The sequence below is a fragment of the Triticum dicoccoides genome, chromosome 7B, assembly GCF_002162155.2.
Source record: "Triticum dicoccoides isolate Atlit2015 ecotype Zavitan chromosome 7B, WEW_v2.0, whole genome shotgun sequence".
NCBI lineage: Eukaryota > Viridiplantae > Streptophyta > Magnoliopsida > Poales > Poaceae > Triticum > Triticum dicoccoides.
The window spans coordinates 472,867,682-472,890,499 of record NC_041393.1 but is presented as its reverse complement, the minus strand read 5'-3'; the positions used below and the strand labels follow the sequence as shown (position 1 = coordinate 472,890,499).

The window sequence follows — 22,818 nt, the reverse complement described above, 5'->3', positions numbered from 1 at the left end:
AAGCTCTATCTCTTGCAGAGGATCTTAATCTGCATAAGATCACAGTTGCGTCTGACAGCCAAGAAGTGATTAACGACATCAACAAGGGGACGGGAGGACCCCATGCTGCTATAGTACATGAAATAATAGGTCGTAAAAGTAGTTTTCAGTTATGTAATTTCATTCATGAGCATAGAAACTATAACTATGAGGCTCATAAACTTGCCAAGTTCTCTTGTAACCTACAAGTAGGTAGACATGTGTGGTTGGGAAATCCTCATGACCCAACAGTTGTACCTATGAATGTTGCTTTGGAATAAAAAGCTTGGCAAGTTTTTCTCAAAAAAATCTAGGAGTACTTGCTTCTCAAAAGAAAAATCTAGGATTACTTAATTCTCAAAAATCTAGGAGTACCTATTTGTCTCAAAAAAAATCTAGGAGTACTATTTCATAGCTTCCTTAAAAAAATTCTTTTTTAGCACGTGGTACATTCTGTGTGGTTGCTTAAGAAGTTTCGATTGGTTTTGCTTGGAATTTCTGACGTGATCACAAAAGGTTTACCATGTTGCTTCAGTGAGTCTGAATGGAATGTTGGAGGCTCAGAACAAATTAGGTTTTGGAACAAATGGCCATATGAGTGTCTCGGTGGCTCCGGGTGAAAGTGGTTCGGTGGCACTGAGGTGAAATAGGTAGGTATAGTGGAATTTCTTGAGCTGGTTTCAGGAGTTTTTGGAGTTTGATCTTTAAGCACCTAGAGCAAAGATCTCATTCTCACATCCTCATCCCTTCTAGTAGTATTGAAAGCACAAGTGCTCCCTAGGTGGTTTTGGTAATTAATGTCAACATATCTCTTGTTGGACTAACACTTTTATCTAGTATGTTTCAGATAAGTTCAACAATGGAGTGGCATGGACTAAAGGATGTGGGAACCCCTTCAAGATGCTAAGGACAAAGGATTGGCTCAAGATCAAAAGCTCAAGACTCTTCATTTTACATTTTAGTGATCCAAGATCACATTGAGTCTATAGGAAAAGCCAATACTATCAAGGAGGGATGAGGTGTTCCTTAATGAGCCTCTTGATTCATGTGCTTAGTGATATGCTCCAAAACCCTCAACTACTTTCCCACTTCCACAAATGACCTAAACCTAAAGCCAAAATCGGTCACACCGATTCTTCCTATCCGGCGCCACCGATTCCAAAAGTCATAGCCACTGCCACAAACCCTAAGTTAATCGGTTCTACCGATAGGGATCTCGGTCTCACCGAGATGGGATTGTAATCTCTCTGTGTATGTCCATTACCAAAATCGGTCTCATCGAGTTTGTGCAATCGGTACTACCGAGATTACAATGCAAACTTCCTGGTTAACTCATCATTACCAAAATCGGTCTCACCGAGTTTGTGTAATCGGTCAAACCGAGTTTGCCTGACCAACTCTCTGGAAAGCTTATTACCAAAATTGGTCTCACCGAGTTTGTGTAATCGGTCCTACCGAGATTATGTTATGCCCTAACCCTAATCATATCGGTTTTACCGAGTTGTATTTCGGTCCCACCAAAAATCCTAACGGTCACATTATTTGCTAAATTGGTCTGACCGAGTTTAGCGATTCGGTCCCACCGAGTTTGGTAGATTGTGTGTAACGGTTAGATTTTGTGTGGAGGCTATATATACCCCTCCACCTCCTCTTCATTCGTGGAGAGAGCCATCAGAACAAACCTACACTTCCAACTTACCATTTCTGAGAGAGAACTACCTACTCATGTGTTGAGGCCAAGATATTCCATTCCTACCATATGAATCTTGATCTCTAGCCTTTCCCAAGTTGCTTTCCACTCAAATCTTCTTTCCACCAGATCCAAAACCTATGAGAGAGAGTTGAGTGTTGGGGAGACTATCATTTGAAGCACAAGAGCAAGGAGTTCATCATCAATGCACCATTTGTTACTTCTTGGAGAGTGGTGTCTCCTAGATTGGCTAGGAGTCACTTGGGAGCCTCCGACAAGATTGTGGAGTTGAACCAAGGAGTTTGTAAGGGCAAGGAGATCGCCTACTTCGTGAAGATCTACCACTAGTGAGGCAAGTCCTTCATGGGCGACGGCCATGGTGGGATAGACAAGGTTGCTTCTTCGTGGACCCTTCGTGGGTGGAGACCTCCATGGACTCACGCAACCGTTACCCTTCATGGGTTGAAGTCTCCATCAACGTGGATGTACGATAGCACCACCTATCGGAACCACGCCAAAAACATCCATGTCTCCAATTGCGTTTGAATCCTCCAAACCCTTCCCTCTACTTTCTTGCAAATTGCATGCTTTACTTTCCGTTGCTCATATACTCTTTGCATGCTTGCTTGATATGTATTATGAATGTTAAACTTGTGCCTAATCTGCACTTAAACTTAAGGAATCTTAAAAACTGCAACTTTGGTACTTAGTGTCTAATCACCCCCCTCTAGACACCTCTTCTCAAGGTCCTACAAGTGGTATCAGAGCATTGGTCTCCATTGCTTTGGTTTAATCACCATTGGAGGAAGATGGATGAGTCTACTATTGGGAGTCTTAGACATAGAGTGCCTATTCTTGATGGAGAGTATTTTCATGAGTGGAAAAATGAGATGCTTGTTATTTTCAATCAATATCATTTGAACAAGTACATTGCTAGCCCTTGTGCACCTTATGTTGATCCTATGCATCCTACCCATGATGAGTCAATTGACATGATTAGGAATCTTAGAACTGCCGAACTTATCATTAGAGGATTGCTTAGAAACTTGATTGGATGCTTGCCTACTTTCAAGTGTGCCTACACTATATGGAAATTTCTTTAGAAACGATTTCCAGATTATTCCCTGAAAAATCTTGATGAAATTCTTCACAAGTCCATTGCTTTGAGTAAAATGAATTCTAGTGATCCTATGTTTGGTGATCGTCTATTTGAGCTTACAAACCTTATGCGTGCCAAAGGAAATGTTGGGATTATTAGTGATATTATTTCCGAAGCTATAAAAATTCATAAGCAAGATCATTGTCAAACTCATTCTAATGATTCACCCTCTCTAGGATTTGATCCACCACATGACGATGTTGAACATGGATACTATGATGAGGATGATGATAGTGACTTTGATCTTGATGATGCAATGAGACATTTTGGTCTTATGGCAAATCTTCGGGGATATATGTCAGGAGGGAAGGAATGGGTTCTTGATAGTGGATGTACCGATCACATGACCGGAGATAAAGACATGTTTCGTGAGCTTGCTGATAATGATAGTCCTCGAAAGTATGTTACTTTTGGTGACAACTCACAGGGTAAGGTGGTTGGCCTCGGTAAGGTGGCCATATCACATGATAGCTCCATACAAAATGTTATGCTCGTTGAATCTCTTGGATACAACTTACTTTCAGTATCTAGACTTGCTGATTTCGGCTTCAATGTCTTATTTACTGAAGTAGATTGCCAAGTGTTTCGTCGAGACAACCATAAAATGGTCTTTACCGGTGTGCGTAGAGGTGATCTATACATTGTTGATTTCACTAAAAAGGCTCAACCTAAAACTTGCTTCATTGCTAAATCCTCAAAAGGTTGGTTATGGCATAGACGACTAGGTCATGTTGGTATGCGAAACCTTGACAAGCTTATTAAAGGAAATCATATCCTTGGAGTTAACGATGTCATATTTGATAAGGATAGACTTTGCAGTGCTTGTCAAGCAGGTAAACAGGTTGGAGGAAGGCATCCCGTGAAGAACATCATGACCACAAGGAGGCCACTGGAGGTACTACACATGGATCTCTTTGGTCCCAACTCTTACAAGAGTCTCGGTGGAAATTCTTTTGATCTAGTTATAGTTGATTATTTTTCAAGGTTTACGTGGGTGTACTTTCTCGATGATAAATCCAGGTCCAAAAGATCTTCAAAAACTTCACTAGGAAGGCCCAAAATCAATTTGAAGTGAAGATCAAGAAGGTTTGCAGCGACAACAGAACGGAGTTCAAGAACGCAAATGTGGACACCTTTCTTAATGAAGAAGGGATTTCACACGAGTTCTCGGCTACGTACACACCTCAACAAAACGGAGTTGTTGAGAGGAAGAAGCGGATGCTCATCGAAATGGCGAGAACGATGCTTGATGAGTACAAGACGCCGAAGCACTTTTGGGCAGAAGCGGTCGAGACAGCTTGTCATGCAACAAATCGCTTGTATCTTCACAAGCTACTCGGCAAGACGGCATACGAGCTCCTCACCGGTAACAAACCCCAAGTTGGATACTTTCGAGTATTCGGCTCAAAGTGCTACATTCTTGATAAGCATCGTCGCTCTAAATTTGCTCCTAAATCTCATGAAGGTTTCCTACTAGGTTATGGCTCAAACTCTCACACTTACCGTGTCTACAACAATTTCACCCGAAAGGTTGAAGAGACGGTAGATGTGAAGTTTGATGAATCTAACGGCTCGCAAGTAGAGCAATTGCCAATTGATGTAGGAGACAAAGATCCTTCGGAAGCAATCCAAGACTTGTCTATTGGCAAGGTTCGTCCAACGGAGGTGAAGGAGAGTACCTCGTCCGTCCAAGTGGAAGCTTCTACTTCACGACAAGGTGAACCAAGAGTTAACACGGAAGCGTCCACAAGTGGGACACACCAAGATGAAGAAAACGAGGAAGTGCATCAAGATGAACGTCAACAACCTCCTTATCCACCACGACAAGAGAACGACAACGCCAACAATGAAGAAGGCCAAGAAGAAGAACAAGATGAAGAAGATGTTCAACGAAGACCCAAGCAAAAGCTTTCACGAGTTCGAGCAAGAATTGCTAAAGATCATCCTGTCAAGCAAATCTACAATGATATTCAAACCGAGAGAATCACTCGCTCTAAAACTCGTTTAGCCAACTTTTGTGAAAACTATTCTTTCATCTCTAGCATTGAACCTATGAAGGTTGAAGAAGCATTGGAAGATCCGGATTGGACAAATGCCATGCATGAAGAGCTACACAACTTTTGGACATTGATTGAGAAGCCAGACAACAACCACAACGTCATCGGTACCAAATGGGTGTTTCGCAACAAGCAAGATGAAGATGGACAAGTAGTTCGCAACAAAGCACGTCTCGTCACCCAAGGCTACACACAAGTCGAAGGTATGGACTATGGTGAGACGTATGCTCCCGTTGCTAGACTTGAGTCCATTCGCATCTTACTTGCCTATGCTAATCATCATGATATCACCTTGTACCAAATGGACATTAAAAGTGCTTTTCTAAATGGTGAAATAGAGGAGGAAGTTTATGTTAAGCAACCTCCCGACTTTGTCAATCCTAAGAAACCCAATCATGTTTACAAACTTCACAAAGCTCTTTATGGTCTTAAACAAGCTCCTAGAGCATGGTATAAATGCTTGACCAAGTTCCTTATTGAAAAAGGCTTTGAAATTGGGAAAATTGATTCTACTCTTTTTACTAAAAGGGTTAATGGAGAACTATTTGTGTGCCAAATCTATGTTGATGATATTATATTTGGTTCAACTAACCCTCATTTTAGTGAAAAGTTTGGGAAGCTAATGTCAGAAAAGTTTGAGATGTCTATGATGAGTGAGCTCAAATTCTTTCTTGGGTTGCAAATCAAGCAAACTAAGGAAGGTACCTTTGTTTCTCAAACGAAGTACACCAAGGACTTATTCAAGAAGTTCAATATGCAAGAATGCAAAGGTATGTCTACACCCATGCCTACTAGTGGACATATTGATTTGACCAAAGATAGTGAACCAGTTGATCAAAAGGTTTATCGCTCTATGATTGGTTCATTGTTATATCTATGTGCTTCACGTCCCGATATCATGCTAAGTGTGTGCATGTGTGCACGATATCAAGCTGCTCCTAAGGAATGTCATCTTAAGGCCGTGAAAAGGATAGTGAGGTACTTAATCCATACACCAAACTTTGGCATTTGGTATCCTAAGAGGGCCTCTTTCAATCTTGTTGGCTATTCCGACTCGGACTATGCCGGAGACAAGGTTGATAGAAAGTCCACTTCGGGTACTTGTCAATTTCTTGGTAGATCTCTTGTGTCTTGGTCCTCCAAGAAACAAAACTCGGTATCCTTATCCACCGCCGAAGCTGAATATATTGCCGCTGGTTCATGTTGTGCTCAATTACTTTGGATGGCCCAAACTCTTAAAGATTATGGGATATATGTGAGACATGTTCCATTGCTTTGTGACAATGAAAGTGCTATCAAAATTGGTCATAATCCTGTGCAACATTCTCGAACTAAGCATATTGAAGTTCGTCATCATTTCATTCGAGATCATGTTGCTAAGGGTGACATTGATCTTAAGCGTGTTCGCACCGAAAAGCAATTAGCAGATATATTCACTAAACCATTTGATGAGAAAGTGTTTTGCAGGTTAAGAGGAGAATTGAACATCATTGATGCTTCAAACTTGGAGTAGAAACTCCATTGGATACATGCAAGACATGAGCTTATGACTAATCCTTGATATTTCTCTTATGACGAAAATCTTATGTCTTGGATATATTTGTATCTTGCATGTTATCTAACCCATGTAGGTACTTGGTGGAATCAAATTCCATGAGATTGTAATCTACCCACATCTTGAGCAATCTCTACATCACCAAGTCTCTACACTATGGTGGTTGAAGACAAGGAAGCACGGAACCACTCAAACATATCCTTTGACAAATTCTCTATTGAGCTTCATGATTATCATTTTTGGATACACAAGTGCTCTTCCTTGCAAGAACTAACCCATGTAGGTAGGTGGACTTAAATTCCAAGAGGTGCTCCAAATTCTTGATGAGCTACATCAACCTTGAGCAACTCACACAAGTTCAACTACATGGACAACACCACCAACCAAGGTATGTTATTCCATCTTAGAGAAGCTTTACTCCAAGTCATGAGCTAGAGCGACTCGACAAGATGTGAATACATCAAGATGCTTAAACGAAAAATGGCAACCCCATTTTGAGCTTAAACAATGAGTATGACCTATGATCAAGTGATCTCACTTGACTCCTAAGTCAATATACTCTAACATAGGTGACTTTGTCGCCGACCATCTCTAGATGAAGTTCTCTTGTGTTATTTTTTGTGTTTTTGCATTTGTCACATGCATATTTGTTTCCTCTTTCAAAAAAAAACTTCATCTAGATTTCTTTATGTTTGCTCTGCATTTTCTGCATCACATTCATTGCACATCTTTCAGTAAATTCCTTGCAAATCTTTGTGAGATCTTACTAATCTAAGTGAGCTGAGGTGACAAGTGTTTTCTCTGATATGAACTCGGTTTCACCGATTTTTTATTTTCGGCCCAACCGAATCCTTTCGGTACAACCGAAGCATACCACTCGGTGCCACCGATTTCACATCAGGAAAACAGTTTGCCACATATTCTATGTTTCTACTGATCCATCTCCACTCAATGAATCTTGTCCTCTATAAGCATCACATTTTTATTATTGCTTTGTGATGTGTCTCAAGGACCAAACCCATTCGACGGATTCCAGAAAACCCTTCTTGGAAATTGATGTCAAAGGGGGAGAGAGAGAACATCAAAGCTTATCATTTAGAAAGAGATCCTTAAGGGGGAGAGAGATCCTTAAGGGGGAGAGAGATCTTCAAGGGGAGAGAGAGATCTCCAGGGGGTGAGAATACTTAAGTAGAAAGTATTTCTCAAGGATCCCAGATGCTTGGTGTTCAAGAGGAGAGATTCTCACATGTCTTCTTGAGGGGAGAGACATGTTCATATGATTTGTTGTGCTTATTTGCATTAGCATACATTAGCTCTGATCATCATTCATATCTTTCAGCTCTGATTTTTCAGCTCTGATTTTCTATTCCCTATCTTGTCCCAGTATCCCATGCTAGATTCAGGGGGAGAAAGACATCTAAGGGAAAGAAATCATTTAAATTCATTGCATATCTTTACTCTTGGGGACATGTCTAATCCAATGTGGTACTCAGTACTCACTCTCTACATGTCATCCCAGTCTTGGTATTCTTGTGGTTTCTTCTGTTTGCTCTGGCTAGTAGATCATCTGTGTTATCTAACCTTATTTACGCAGGTTCATTCCATCCCAAGCCAACTCAAGACTACAAGGTAAGTATATGCATCACAATCATGTGTATGAGGAATTCTTGCTGATGTACATACTGTTTGCAAGAAGGACTCATGAGCATGAAGGTATTTTCTTTAATATTCTTTGCTCTGATGCATATGGCCAAGATACATGTAACACATTGCCTACTCTATCATGTTTATGCTATCACATGCTTCTATATTCCATATTCACATGATTGCATACATGTAGGGGGAGCCTATGTTTGTTACATGTCTTTCCAAAGTTTTACTTCCTATTCCTTATATCTTTATCTAAAGCTTTGATGTATGTTGTCATCAATTACCAAAAAGGGGGAGACTGAAAGCACAAGTGCTCCCTAGGTGGTTTTGGTAATTAATGTCAACATATCTCTTGTTGGACTAACACTTTTATCTAGTATGTTTCAGATAAGTTCAACAATGGAGTGGCATGGACTAACGGATGTGGGAACCCCTTCAAGATGCTAAGGACAAAGGATTGGCTCAAGCTCAAAAGCTCAAGACTCTTCATTTTATATTTTAGTGATCCAAGATCACATTGAGTCTATAGGAAAAGCCAATACTATCAAGGAGGGATGAGGTGTTGCTTAATGAGCCTCTTGCTTCATGTGCTTAGTGATATGCTCCAAAACCCTCAACTACTTTCCCACTTCCACAAATGACCTAAACCTAAAGCCAAAATCGGTCACACCGATTCTTCCTATCCGGCGCCACCAATTCCAAAAGTCATAGCCACTGCCACAAACCCTAAGCGAATCGGTTCTACCGATAGGGATCTCGGTCTCACCGAGATGGGATTGTAATCTCTCTGTGTATGTCCATTACCAAAATCGGTCTCACCGAGTTTGAGCAATCGGTACTACCGAGATTACAATGCAAACTTCCTGGTTAACTCATTACCAAAATTGGTCTCACCAAGTTTGTGTAATCAGTCAAACTGAGTTTGCCTGACCAACTCTCTGGAAAGCTTATTACCAAAATCGGTCTCACCGAGTTTGTGTAATTGGTCCTACCGAGATTATGTTATGCCCTAACCCTAATCATATCGGTTTTACCGAGTTGTATTTTGGTCCCACCGAAAATCCTAACGGTCACATTATTTGCTAAATCGGTCTGACCGAGTTTAACGATTCGGTCCCACCGAGTTTGGTAGATTGTGTGTAATGGTTAGATTGTGTGTGGAGGCTATATATACCCCTCCACCTCCTCTTCATTCGTGGAGAGAGCCATCAGAACAAACCTACACTTCCCTACTTACCATTTCTGAGAGAGAACTACCTACTCATGTGTTGAGGCCAAGATATTCCATTCCTACCATATGAATCTTGATCTCTAGCCTTTCCCAAGTTGCTTTCCACTCAAATCTTCTTTCCACCAGATCCAAAACCTATGAGAGAGAGTTGAGTGTTGGGGAGACTATCATTTGAAGCACAAGAGCAAGGAGTTCATCATCAACGCACCATTTGTTACTTCTTGGAGAGTGGTGTCTCCTAGATTGGCTAGGTGTCACTTGGGAGCCTCCGACAAGATTGTGGAGTTGAACCAAGGAGTTTGTAAGGGCAAGGAGATCGCCTACTTTGTGAAGATCTACCGCTAGTGAGGCAAGTCCTTCGTGGGCGACGGTCATGGTGGGATAGACAAGGTTGCTTCTTCGTAGACCCTTCGTGGGTGGATCCCTCCGTGGACTCGCGCAACCGTTACCCTTCGTGGGTTGAAGTCTCCATCAACGTGGATGTACGATAGCACCACCTATCGGAACCACGCCAAAAACATCCGTGTCTCCAATTGCGTTTGAATCCTCCAAACCCTTCCCTTTACTTTCTTGCAAATTGCATGCTTTACTTTCCGCTGCTCATATACTCTTTGCATGCTTGCTTGATATGTATTGTAAATATTAAACTTGTGCCTAATCTCCACTTAAACTTAAGGAATCTTAAAAACTGCAACTTTGGTACTTAGTGTCTAATCACCCCCCCCCCCTCTAGACACCTCTTCTCAAGGTCCTACAAGTATCTACATGCCTAAGGACTCAATGTGACCTCAAATCACTAAAATGAAAATGCATAATCATATGGCTTGACCAACACTTGAAGTTCTTTTAGGGATCACCTTCCATTCCAATGTTGTTTCTATGAAGAAATTTGTTTGAAATAAACTTGAAGCATAGTTAGTTCTTCGAGATATGTTGGCATGAATCACCGAAATACACCTTGGGATTAGATGCACTTTCAGATCTTTTGATTTGCCTCATCCATCGCTCACACCACGATCTTGATGGGAGGAGCAGAACCAGACGCAAATATCTGCGTGGTGTGCCTTTGTTGCTACCCTGGATCAAATCGATGACGTTGGGGAACCACGATGTAGTATGCATCATCTTCGTGAACTTCACCATGTCGCCTTGCGTGTACCCCACGAGCAACATCGTCCAGCCTGGCCCCTTCATCTTCCGGAGCGATGGTGAGAGAGATCAATGGTGAGAGAGAAAGAGAGATTGGTGGGGAGCTCCGTGGTGAGAGAGGGTGAGTGTGTGGTGCATGTGAGGGGGTAAATGTTGTGGGTGAAACGGTGGGTGGGTAACTTTGGCAATACAATAAACATTTAGTGTAACTGAAATTCAATTAGTTGTTCGGAAAAAAAAATCAGTTAGCTACATCACACCAAAAATGTAGTAAAAAGTACACTTGCCTTAAGTGAACAAAAAATGCACTAAAAAGCCCAGTTAGCTGGAGTGCACTAAAAATTCATTTAGTTGTTCAAACACTCAACAAAAATTCAGGTTAAATTGTCGTTCTAACAGTCAACAAAAATCTGACTCAATGCAGTTTTAGTGTGTCAAAATATTTAGGGGCAATTCTTTTGGGGCATATGTTGGCAGCCACCTATAAGCCTCAAAGGAACTGACCGTTAGTCCGAGTATAGTTAGTGTGTTTAAAATTTTAGTCTCATTAAAGTTTCATTTTGGTTCACTATGTTGGTGTTAGAAATAATAGGTATATATTGGCAGTATATATAAACTTGGAGGAACTTGTAGATCTCTGGACCTAATATGCTTGATTCTTTGCAATAATTTTACGATATCGAGGGGGTGATAGTTGATTGTGTGGATAAATGGTCAACATTTAGTATTGAATATCGGTGTTTAGGTTCGTGGGGCCATGCATTCATTAGTTTACATAAAAGTGGAAGCCCCGGGTATTAGCGATTAGGTCGGAGTTAAAGGCATCTTAAAGTGAGTAATCATGTTGTGTAAGGCTGATGGCGCGAGACGAGTTTATGTTCTTTGACCTCCCCACCTAGGGGTGCATGGGTTGTGTTTTCTTCGAGTCAGTTATTACGCTCTTGCAATAAATATTTAAGTTCTTTATGACTAATGTGAGTTTATGGCTTTTTAGGTACTTCCACCTATCCGTATTTTGCTAGCATGTACACTATCATGCATTGCCCACTCTCACATCGAGACATGGTGAATACTTCACCGGTGCATCCAAACTCAATGGGAGAACTTCGTTCTCCTGCACATAAACATGTATCTCCTCAAAACAATCAGCATACCTAGTTATTATGACATTTTCATAGCCATTCTGAGATATATTACGATGCAACTTCCATTATTACTTTACATGACTTGAGTTTTCATTATTATTTGCTTATTATAATCATATAGAGCCGACATGGTATATGTGGCAAGGCCACCTTTCATCATTGTTTACATATTATGCTAGATCATTGTACATCCTGGTATACCACGAGATGCATTCCTTTGTAGCCATCATATTTTCTAAGATGTGAGTAAATAAAAATGTGATGTTTTCTAGAGTGTGCATGTACCTGTGAAGAAAGAAAAAAAAAGAGCCAAAGAGCCAAAAGAAAAAAAATAAAATAAAAAAGAGAACAAAGAGAGAGGGGGCACACTACTATCTTTTACACACACTTGTGCTTCAAAGTAGCACCATGTACTTCACATAGAGAGTTTTCATATTTTTTATTGTCATACGTGAAATATATAGATATATATTACTTAGCTATGAAACTATCCCAACAAAATTCTCGAGGAATTTAAACCCTTTTTGCAGGAAATGGCCGCATTTAACTAAAAGGGGAGCGGCTAGGTGTTAGTTGACTGAAAATTATATTTGAGTCAGTCAATTTTTTTAGGGTGAAGCGCAGGCACAATAAGGAAAAAAGGGAAGGCCGACCGCTCCTACGCCACCGTCCTGCTGAACTGCACACACCACACTGAAACGTCGGCCGATGACATGCCACTCATCCATCCTGCTGCGCTGCACACACCATGCCACTCATCCATCCTGCTCCACTGCACACACCACCTTCATCCATAGGCTGTGTCTCCGTGCATGCTTGCTAGCCTAGCTATCCTTCCTAGAAGCTTTTCTTTTGCTCCACTTCACGAATCAAAGGAGTGACCTAAATGTGCACGTGTAGGCAGTGGCGAATCTAGCATGACATTGAAGGGTAGGCTTAAAACATGAAGTTCCTAATCTAATTAGAAAATGCATTGCGATTGTTGCATGTAAGGCATCAGAACATACTTGTCAAGTAGTATGTTGAGCTTAAATAGGATTCTAGAAGGTAGGCTTAAGCCTATTGAAGCCTCCATAGTGGAATCGTCACTGCGTGTAGGTTCACGCTAGTAGAGAGAACGCATGTAATAGCAACAGGTCTAGATTACTCGGATTCGTGCTGAATATGGCATGCATGTAGAATACCTATTGGTATACGACATGCATAAAACATGCATACAGTGCATGTTTGGAACGGGAGGATCCACGTACACAATGAAAACACTGCAGCCCAAATAGTTTACTCTCCCACCAGCAACCACGTATCTAGGCCAAATCGTCAAAGGGGAGCAGCACCGGCGACACCCATGGCCACAACCTCTAAAATAGGAATTAAAAAAAGTTTTCTGAGAAGCAATAGTGGAATAATCGCAAAACAAATCTAAGGTAAATGAATTAATGACATTTATAAAGAAAAAGGTAGAAAAAATGAAAACTAAAACAAAATCAACATAGTGAAGTTTTCTAAGAAAATATAAATTAGTGACATTGGTGTTATCCTTTAAGAAAAAACAAAATGAAATAAAATAAAAATGAATAACAAAATTTGCACACAGGTTACATAGAAATTATGTTTTTTAATAACATGCAAGTGGAAGCATATAATAGTGGAATTTATGCAAAAAAAAGTCATAGGAATGAATGAATGACATTCCCATTACCCTTAAAAACAAACGAAATGAAATAAAAGCTAAAACAAGACCAAAGTAAAGAATTTTCCAAGGGAAAATGAATTAGTGGGATTTGTATTACCCTTTAAGAATAAAGAAAATGATATCAAAACAGAAACAAGATCAAAATAATAAAATTTTGTAAGGAAGAATGAAATAGTGACATTGGTATTACCCTTTTAGAGAAAAAAATAGAAAACTAAGACAAAATCAAAATCATAATCAAATGATTTAATTTTCTAAGGAATAATAAATTAGTGAAATTGGCACTGCCCTTTTAGAAGAAACAAAATAAAAATATAACAAAATTAAAATAAACAATTTTTTATGGGAGAATAAATTAGTGGCATTCGTCTTACCCTTAAAGAAGAAAAGAAAATGAAATAAAAACTAAAATAAAATAATGACAAAATTTGCACACAATTTATAGTTGAATTGTGCTTTAGTTTAATATGAAAGAATAAACATATGATAGTATTTTTTGCAAGAAATGAAACTTTTTAAGGAAAGAATGAATTAATGGCATTGGTATTTGATCCATGGCATCTCTACTTCTCCAAATCAAAAAAATGAAGTTTTCTACAAAAGAATGAATTACTCGCGATGGAATTACCCTTTAAGATGAAACAATATAATGACAAAATTTATAGATAATTTATGCAGAATTTGCGCTTTTTTATAATATGAATGAATAAGCATATAATTGTTGAATTTTTGCAAAATAGAAGTTTCCTAAGAAGGAATGAATTAGTGGCATTGGTATTATTGTTCAAGAAAATAATGAAAATTAGTGCTAAAACTAAATCAAATTAGTAAAGTTTGGTAAGGAAGAATGAATTAGTGGCATCAAAATTATCCTTTAAGAAGGAAGAAAAGCAAAAAAAAGAGACAACATTTGCACGCAGCTTGCACACAAGATGCGCTTTTTATAATATGCAAGAATAAGCATATAATAGTGAAATTTCGCTAAAAATGTATTCCTAAGAAGGAAAGAATTAGTGACATTGGTATTACCACTAAAGAAGAAAGGAAATGAAATAAAACTTAAACAAAATCAACATAATGAAGTTTTCCTACAAAAAGTAATTTAGTGTCATTACTTTACCCATTATTAAATAATAAAATGAAAAATAATAAAACAAAATATAACAAAATTCGTAAACAGTTTATGCAGAAATTCCACATTTTTATAATGTGCAACAAGAATATAATAGCGGATTATCAAAATAAAACGGAAGTTTCCTAAGAAGAAACAAAATTTTGGCATGAGTATATTCATTCAAAAGAAAGGAAATAAAAGATGTCAAAATACTAAAATTTTCAATAATGCATGAATTAGTGGTTTTGCTATTACTCTTTAATAAAAACACAAAATTAAAACAAAATCATAATAATAACGTCTTCTAAAGAAGAATGAATTAGTGAAATTGGTATTAACCTTTAAAAAGAAATAAATATAAAACAAAACTAAGGCAAAATCAAAATAATGAAGTTTTTTAATAAAGAATAAATAAGTGGCATTAGTATTACACATCAAAAAAGGAGAAAATAATAAATATAAACTAAAAAATTGCACATAATATTAAAAAATGTTGTTTGCAAAAATATGCAAGAATAAATATATAATAGTGGAGTTTTTGCAAAAATAATTCCCAAGAAGGAATGAATTAGTGGCACTGGTTTTACCCTCGAAGAAGAAAGGAAAGGAAATAACAATTAAAAAAATTAAGATAAGAAACAATTAATTAGTAGCAATACGTGCCCTTGAAAGTAGAAAGATAAGGAATTTTTTTAAAAAAACTTGCACACAATTTTGCTCTAAAATTGCACTTTTTGTAGTATGCAAATAATAGTAGTGTAATTTTTGCAAATATTGCATAGTATTTATGTGTATACATTTACGCTCACCCAACTTAAAAAATAGCCACAGAAGAAAAGAAAAATAACTAACAAAGAAAAACAAAAAATAAGCAAAAACAGAAGAAAAAATGAACAACACAAACCAGGAAAATTAAGCCCAGCACAAAGAAAAATTGAGATCACAAGGCCACAATTTTTTTGAGACAACCCAATCCCACAACAAACGACACAAGAAATAAACTTATGTTTTTGACCCAGTTAGTGGGCTTCGGCCCATTTGAAAATCGACTGGCCCAAATATGGGGTCAGTCAAAAAAAGTCCGGCCCAACAAACAGCACAAGCCAGGAAAAAATGCAGCACAAATATCAGAGCAAAATCAATGGCCAATAAATCGATTGAGCCAAATTAAAAATTCAGGCAACTTACAAGTAGCTAAAGTGAACTAAAAAAAATACTAGCAAAGGGCATTATTCACTTTTTAGTTAACTTGTGAACATTCACTATATGGCAAACTTGAAATGATAGGGTTGTACTGTACTAATGTCACTTTTGAGAGGCGCCAAAGCTAGATTTGTCTCTATGTATAAAGGGCTAAACAGAAAGCCAGCTAGTGCTCATGAGATAGAAATTGATGACACTGAACACATCAATCAGACCCCCACGCACGCGTCCATTCTTAAAATAGTGGCTAGCAAACCACGTACATACACTTACATCCATCCTTGAGTTTATCTTGAGAATAAAGCAGCCATCCTTGAAACGCTTTGCATCACGAGAGAAGCACACAACAGAAAGCACGAGTGAGCGGCATGCAGCAGGGGAAAGCATCCAAAATGGAAAGCTGCATGCGGATGCAGATGCAGCTATCTCTTCCTGGCATCGTTTCTGGTCCAGACACCAGACTGTTCACGCGCCCCTCACACCCCCAAGGCTGTCGTGCATGGCCGAAGAGGTTTAGCAAGGGAAACATTGCAGAGACGACGAGTACTAGGTGTACGTGCATCCAGTCTTTGCGTGGATTGGAGTGGCATGCATCGAGCCCTTTTTAAGTTTTTAACACGAGACTGCTTGTCCGCTTGGCTTGAGCGCGCCTAGAGACAAAAGTTGTTTCAGCAAAACAATGGACATTTACACACTGTAGAAAGTCACTTTGAACGTTAACGTTACCTATCGGTAACAACCTCACCATCCATTAGTTGCTTTAAGATTCGGGTTGTAGACATCTAATATTCGCCCCTTTTTTGCCATACAAATTGAATATCATACCTAATACAACTATTGGCCCCCACCATGTCCTTGATATGGTAGGAAAAGCATTGATGGCAGCACGTGACAGTTCACTCTCTCTCTTCTCTCATGCATAAACCCACCCTTTTATTTCACATAGGCTATATTAAATTGATTTTAGCAGTTCAACTATAAGTTAGTTTTCGAAATAATTTATATATTTGAACCCTGGCTCCAAGACCTTTAGAACTAGACCAATCTTTGATACATTTTGAACAATTTTAAATTTCAACATTTCACATTTTATATGTGAAACAAACCCATTTCACTAGAAAAATATGCAAAAATCTTTTTCAACAGAAATATGTGATACCAACTTATTTCATTAGAAACCTATATATATTAACCCAAATATGAAACTAAGATGACAAATTGTGAAACAAATTATTTAGAAATGTGAAACAGTTTATTTCAAAAGAGTGAAACATGTTATTTGGAAAATGTGCAATTGAAAAAGATGTATTTTTTTGTGAAATAACCCAGTGAAAAGTGAAATGTAGGTTCTCAATTCTGAATAGCAATCAGAGAAAATGAAATTACAATGCATCTTTGTGAATTTGTTTATTTGAAAATGTGAAACAATTTATTTCAAAAGAGTGAAATAGTTTATTTTAGAAATGTGCATTGAAATAGATGTATTTTGTGAAGCTACCTAGTGAAAAGTGAAATATAGAATGTAAACTTGTGAAACGGATTATTTGGAAATGTGTAACCATCTTTTTCAGAAGAGTGAAATATGTTACTTCAAAAATGTGAAATTGAAATAGATGTGATTAATGTGAAACAAGACAGTGAAAAGTGAAATATATGTTTTGAATTGTGAAATGTAGGTTCTAAGTAAAATAGTAACCACATAAGCCAAATTATAGTGTGTTAATGTGAAACTGATTATTTGGAAATGTGAAATAGTTTTATTATAAAAAGTGAAATGGGTTATTTGAGAAATGTGCATTTGAAATAGATGTTATTTTTTGTAAAACAAGCCAGTGAAAAGTAATATGTAGGTTCTGAATTGTGAAATAGTAACTACATAAAGTGAAATTGTAATTTAGCATTGTGAAACTGATTATTTTGAAATGTGAAATGTACGTTCAAATTTAAATGTTGTTAAGAAACATCCAAAACTGGTCTCATTTTAAAGGTTATGGAACAAGGAGTTCAAATATAAAAAATGTTTCAAAAATGGATATATGACCTAAAAGATATGGATGTTTTAAACTAGCTAAAGTTAAATAAAAGGCTGAATTTATTGCATGGGAGAAGAGAGAGATTGGGTCTGGCACATTGCTCTTAGTTCTGCGTGTAAAATCCAGTGATGGGGTAGCTCCTGAAATACCAATATCTTATAAGTAAAGAAAAGTTTTTTATACAATACATATGTCAATATACGGTGCAAGGTGTCGCTAGCTGACTCGCTAGGCAGGTGCCGGTAGGTATCGGCACCGCTCAATTTTTCACTTTAATACATACTAGCATCCCCCGGATTGTAGCATTTTACCACAAAAATACTAGCAAAGGGCATTACTCACTTTTTAGCTAACTTGTGAACATTCACTATATAGAAAATTCCAAATGATAGGTTTGTCACTCTTGAGAGGGCGCCAAAGTTGGATTTGTCTCCACATATAAAGGGCTAAACAGAAAGCCAGCTGGTGCTTATGAGATAGAAACTGATCACAGAGCGCATGGATCAAACCCCTTGCATGCGTACCTTCTCAAAATAGTGGCTAGCAAACCACGGACACATACATCCATCCTTGAGTTTATCTTAGGATGAAACATCCATCCTTGAGCATCACGGAAAAATACACAAACAGAAAGCGCGAGTGAACGGCTGTATGCAGCGGAAAGCATCCAAAATGGAAAGCTGTATCCTGTATGTATGTATGCAGCCATCTCTTCCCGGCGTCGTTTCTGGCCCAGACGGCTCACACACACGCCCCTCGCACCCTGAAGGCTGCTGTGCAGTACACGTTGAGAGGCACTCTACGGTCCATAGATAAGCATGCATGCGTGCATGCATGGCCGGAGAAGCAAGGGAAGAACGCTGCAGAGACGGTGAGCACCAGGACCAGGTGTAGGTGCAACCAGTCTTGCGTGAATTAGGGTGGCACGCATCCAGACCTTTTTAAGATTTTAATTAACACGAGGGCCGTTTGTGTGCTTGGCTCAAGCGCGCGTGGGGACAAAAGCTGTTTCAGCAAAGCAATGGACAGATACGTGCTGCTAAGGCTGAAGCAACACGGGAGTTCATACTGGCATGGCATCCCCTGGGTCCTATATAAAGGCCACCCTCCTCGTGTCCATCTTCCCACTCATCGCAACCCACCTCTGGCTTCCAAGTCTATACATAATATAGGGACCGAGCTTGCGGTTTTGCCAAGGTAACACATCTAGTATCTGCTTAGCTTGGTTCTTCTTACAGATACTCCTAAGATTGAGCATTAACTGATCGATTCGATGGTACGTGCGTGCATGCAAACACAAAACGCAGGGTGATGGGGACCGAGCAAGGGAACGAAGGAACGGGAGCGGGGGAGGGGCGCGTGGAGGTGCGCACGGGGCCGAGGCCAGCGCTGCCGGCGCCGCAGCAGCGGGCGGTGGACGGGTTCTGGAGGGAGCGGCAGGAGGAGATGGAGGCGACGGTGGACTTCAACGACCGCATACTGCCCATGGCCCGCCTCAAGAGGCTCATCCGCGCCGAGGAGGACGGCATGATGATCGCCGCCGACACGCCGGCGTACCTGGCCAAGCTCTGCGAGCTCTTCGTGCAGGAGCTCGCCGTGCGCGCCTGGGCGTGCGCCCAATCCCACCACCGCCGCATCATACTGGAATCGGACATCGCCGAGGCCATCGCCTTCACCGAGTCGTACGACTTCCTCGCCACCGTGCTCCTCGAGCACCAACGGGAGGCGCGGCTGGCCGGCCGTGCTGCTATCCCGACAACGGTTCCGGTGACGGCGGCGAGGGCAAGGCTCATCACCAGGAAGCGCCACATGCCGGACCCGAATCCTCCACGGCCGGTGCATGGGGTGCGGAGAATTCGTCCTCGTGCGCTTCCTATCCCGCCGCCGTCGGACTTTCGCTACGTGCCGGTTCCATTTCCGTTCCCCTCGGCGCCGATAGGAGCCGCAGCGATGGCGGAGGGGCTGATGATTCTCCCACCCATCAACCACGCGACTACCGAGCGCGTGTTCTTCCTGGACAGGAACAGCGGCACTGACTTCGCAGGTGAAAACTCTGCTGCTGAAACTATAGCATCTCCGCCTCCTCCGGCAGGGCCTGCAGGAGCAGTGGCGCTGCCCACTGTCCATCCTGCTGCTTACTACTTGTGCGCTTACCCGGTGACCAACGACGTTGAGGCCTTTGCCGTTGGCAACACTGATCCTGATGTCGACCAACACTGACCTGGTCCAGAGGATTTCATCGTCGACCAAGATGTTCTCGACGACGTCTTCGCCAACCCGAGCAGCAGCGCAAGCAGCGACTGAACCGAAAGAAGATCAGAGCGGGACGCAGCATCGGTTGATTCATCTATCGTCTCTCGACCTGCTACTCTATGCTAGCCGCTATATCGGTTAATAAATTTGGGAATAAGTTTGTGTTCGTGCGTGTGACATGGACTGTATGGTTCGCCCTGAATTTATCGTATTGCAATATATAGCCGTGATTGTGTGTACTCCTCAAAACACTCGAGTATCTCCGGCAGTTTGGCCCCCCATCGTACCCAGGGAAGGCCTTTGTGCGTTTGCGCCGGCGTTTTATTCGGCTTGGGAGGCACACGTTTCCAGCCGCGCTCCCAGGTTTCGGCCCCAAACGCACAAAAATTCAAAGTTCTCTTTTTCGCTACCAAAAAGACACATGTTCGGCGATCATGCCAAAGGTCGGCGATTGAACATAGCCAAAGTCGGGCGATCAAAAGGGCAGGAACCATAGACATGGAATTCAAATGGCAGGCTACTCTACCATAGGGGTGGGAGAGCTCGGCGTAGGCGTTGTGGGCGCAGTTGCAGTGCTCGGCGTAGGCGTGGGCGCAGTTGCAGTGCTCAGTGTTGGCGTGGCAGTGGTCGCCGCCGGTCCCGGCATCTAGTTCAAGATGAGGTCGCGCTCCGCCAGGTACCACGTCTTCACCTGCTGGTCCATCGTCGCCATGTCTGCTCCCATCAGGAACGCCAGGTCGGTGTTCCTCTTCTTCGCGACGATGTTGGTCCTGAGAAGGTCGAGCTTGACGTCCTGCTTCGTCATCAATGCCGACCACCTCGCCTCGGACTTCTCCTCCCTCTTGGCGGTGTGGCTCCTGGCATCGGCGATGCACTATTCTATCGACGACTGCAGCCGTTCGACAACGGGCGCCGAGTCCCTCGCCGCCTTGGCTTTCTTGTTGCCATCAGGACGCCCTTCTGCCGCCGCCGAGACAGGCGTGTCCGGGTTGCAGACTGTTGGGTAACGCAGTAATTTCAAAAAAAAATCCTACGCACACGCAAGATCCATCTAGGTGATGCGTAGCAACGAGAGTGGAGAGTGTTGTCCACGTACCCTCGTAGACCGAAAGCGGAAGCGTTATGACAGCGCGGTTGATGTAGTCGTATGTCTTCACGATCCGACCGATCCTAACACCGAAGATATGGCACCTCCGCGATCTGCACACGTTCAGCTCGGTGACGTCCCACGAGCTCTAGATCCAACTGAGGTCGAGGGAGAGTTTTGTCAGCACGACGGCGTGATGACGGTGATGATGAAGTTACCGTCGCAGGGCTTCGCCTAAGCACTACAACGATATGACCGAGGTGGAAATCTGTGGAGGGGGGCACTGCACACGGCTAAACAATCAACTTGTGTGTCTATGGGGTGCGCCCTCCCCCGTATATAAAGTAGGGGAGGAGGGGAGGACCGGCCCTCTCATGGCGCGCCCAAGGGGGAAGTCCTACTCCCGGTGGGAGTAGGATTCTCTCCCTTCCCTAGTTGGAGTAGGAGAAGAAGGAAGAGGGAGAGAGAGGGAAGGAAAGGGGGGCTACCCACCCAATTCGAATTGGGCTTGGGGGGGCGCCCTCCACCTGGCCGCCCCCTCCTCTCTCCCACTAAGGCCCAATAAGGCCCATTGACTCCCTGGGGGGTTCCGGTAACCCCCCGGTACTCCAGTAAATGCTCGAACTCACCCGAAACCATTCCGATGTCCAAATATAGCATTCCAATATATCGATCTTTATGTCTCGACCATTTCGAGACTCCTCGTCATGTCCGTGATCACATCCAGGACTCCGAACAACCTTCGGTACATCAAAACACATAAACTCATAATACCGATCGTCATCGAACGTTAAGCGTGCGGACCCTACGGGTTCGAGAACTATGTAGACATGACCGAGACTCATCTCCGGTCAATAACCAATAGCGGAACCTGGATGCTCATATTGGCTCCTACATATTCTACAAAGATCTTTATCGGTCAAACCGCATAACAACATACATTGTTCCCTTTGTCATCGGTATGTTATTTGTCCGAGATTCGATCGTCGGTATCTCAATACCTAGTTCAATCTCGTTACCGGCAAGTCTCTTTACTCATTCCATAATGCATCATCCTGTAACTAACTCATTAGTCACATGGCTTGCAAGGCCTATAGTAATGTGCATTACCGAGAGGGCCCAGAGATACCTCTCTGACAATCGGAGTGACAAATCATAATCTTGATATATGCCAACTCAACAGACACCATCGGAAACACATGTACAGCATCTTTATAGTCACCCAGTTACGTTGTGACGTTTGATAGCACACTAGGTGTTCCTTCGGTATTCGGGAGTTGCATAATCTCATAGTCATAGGAACATGTATAAGTTATGAAGAAAGCAATAGCAATATACTAAACGATCATAGTGCTAAGCTAACGGATGGGTCAAGTCAATCACATCATTCTCTAATGATGTGATCCCGTTCATCAAATGACAACTCTTTGCCCATGGCTAGGAAACTTAACCATCTTTGATTAACGAGCTAGTCAAGTAGAAGCATACTAGTGACACTCTATTTGTCTATGTATTCACACATGTACTAAGTTTCCGGTTAATACAATTCTAGCATGAATAATAAACATTTATTATGGTATAAGGAAATATAAATAACAACTTTATTATTGCCTCTAGGCATATTTCCTTCAGTCTCCCACTTGCACTAGATTCAATAATCTAGATTACATTGTAATGATTCTAACACCCATGGAGTCTTGGTGTTGATCATGTTTTGCTCGTGAGAGAGGCTTAGTCAACGGGTCTGCAACATTTAGATCCATATGTATCTTGCAAATCTT

The 22,818-nt window shown here is 41.2% G+C and overlaps 1 protein-coding gene across 1 annotated transcript; it reads left to right on the top strand.

Annotated features, from left to right (window-relative positions):
* The first annotated feature begins 18,812 nt into the window (after nucleotides 1–18,812).
* LOC119338352 lies at nucleotides 18,813–20,192 on the top strand. Its single transcript, XM_037610653.1, has 2 exons — nucleotides 18,813–18,894; nucleotides 19,005–20,192. Exon 2 carries the CDS (start codon nucleotides 19,009–19,011, stop codon nucleotides 19,915–19,917), a length of 909 nt encoding a protein of 302 aa, XP_037466550.1. The 5' UTR covers nucleotides 18,813–18,894; nucleotides 19,005–19,008; the 3' UTR covers nucleotides 19,918–20,192.
* Nucleotides 20,193–22,818: the final 2,626 nt, after the last annotated feature.

Coding starts and splice junctions, on each gene's coding strand:
- LOC119338352 (XM_037610653.1), top strand. CDS start 19,009: ATGGGGACCGAGCAAGGGAACGAAGGAACGGGAGCGGGGGAGGGGCGC.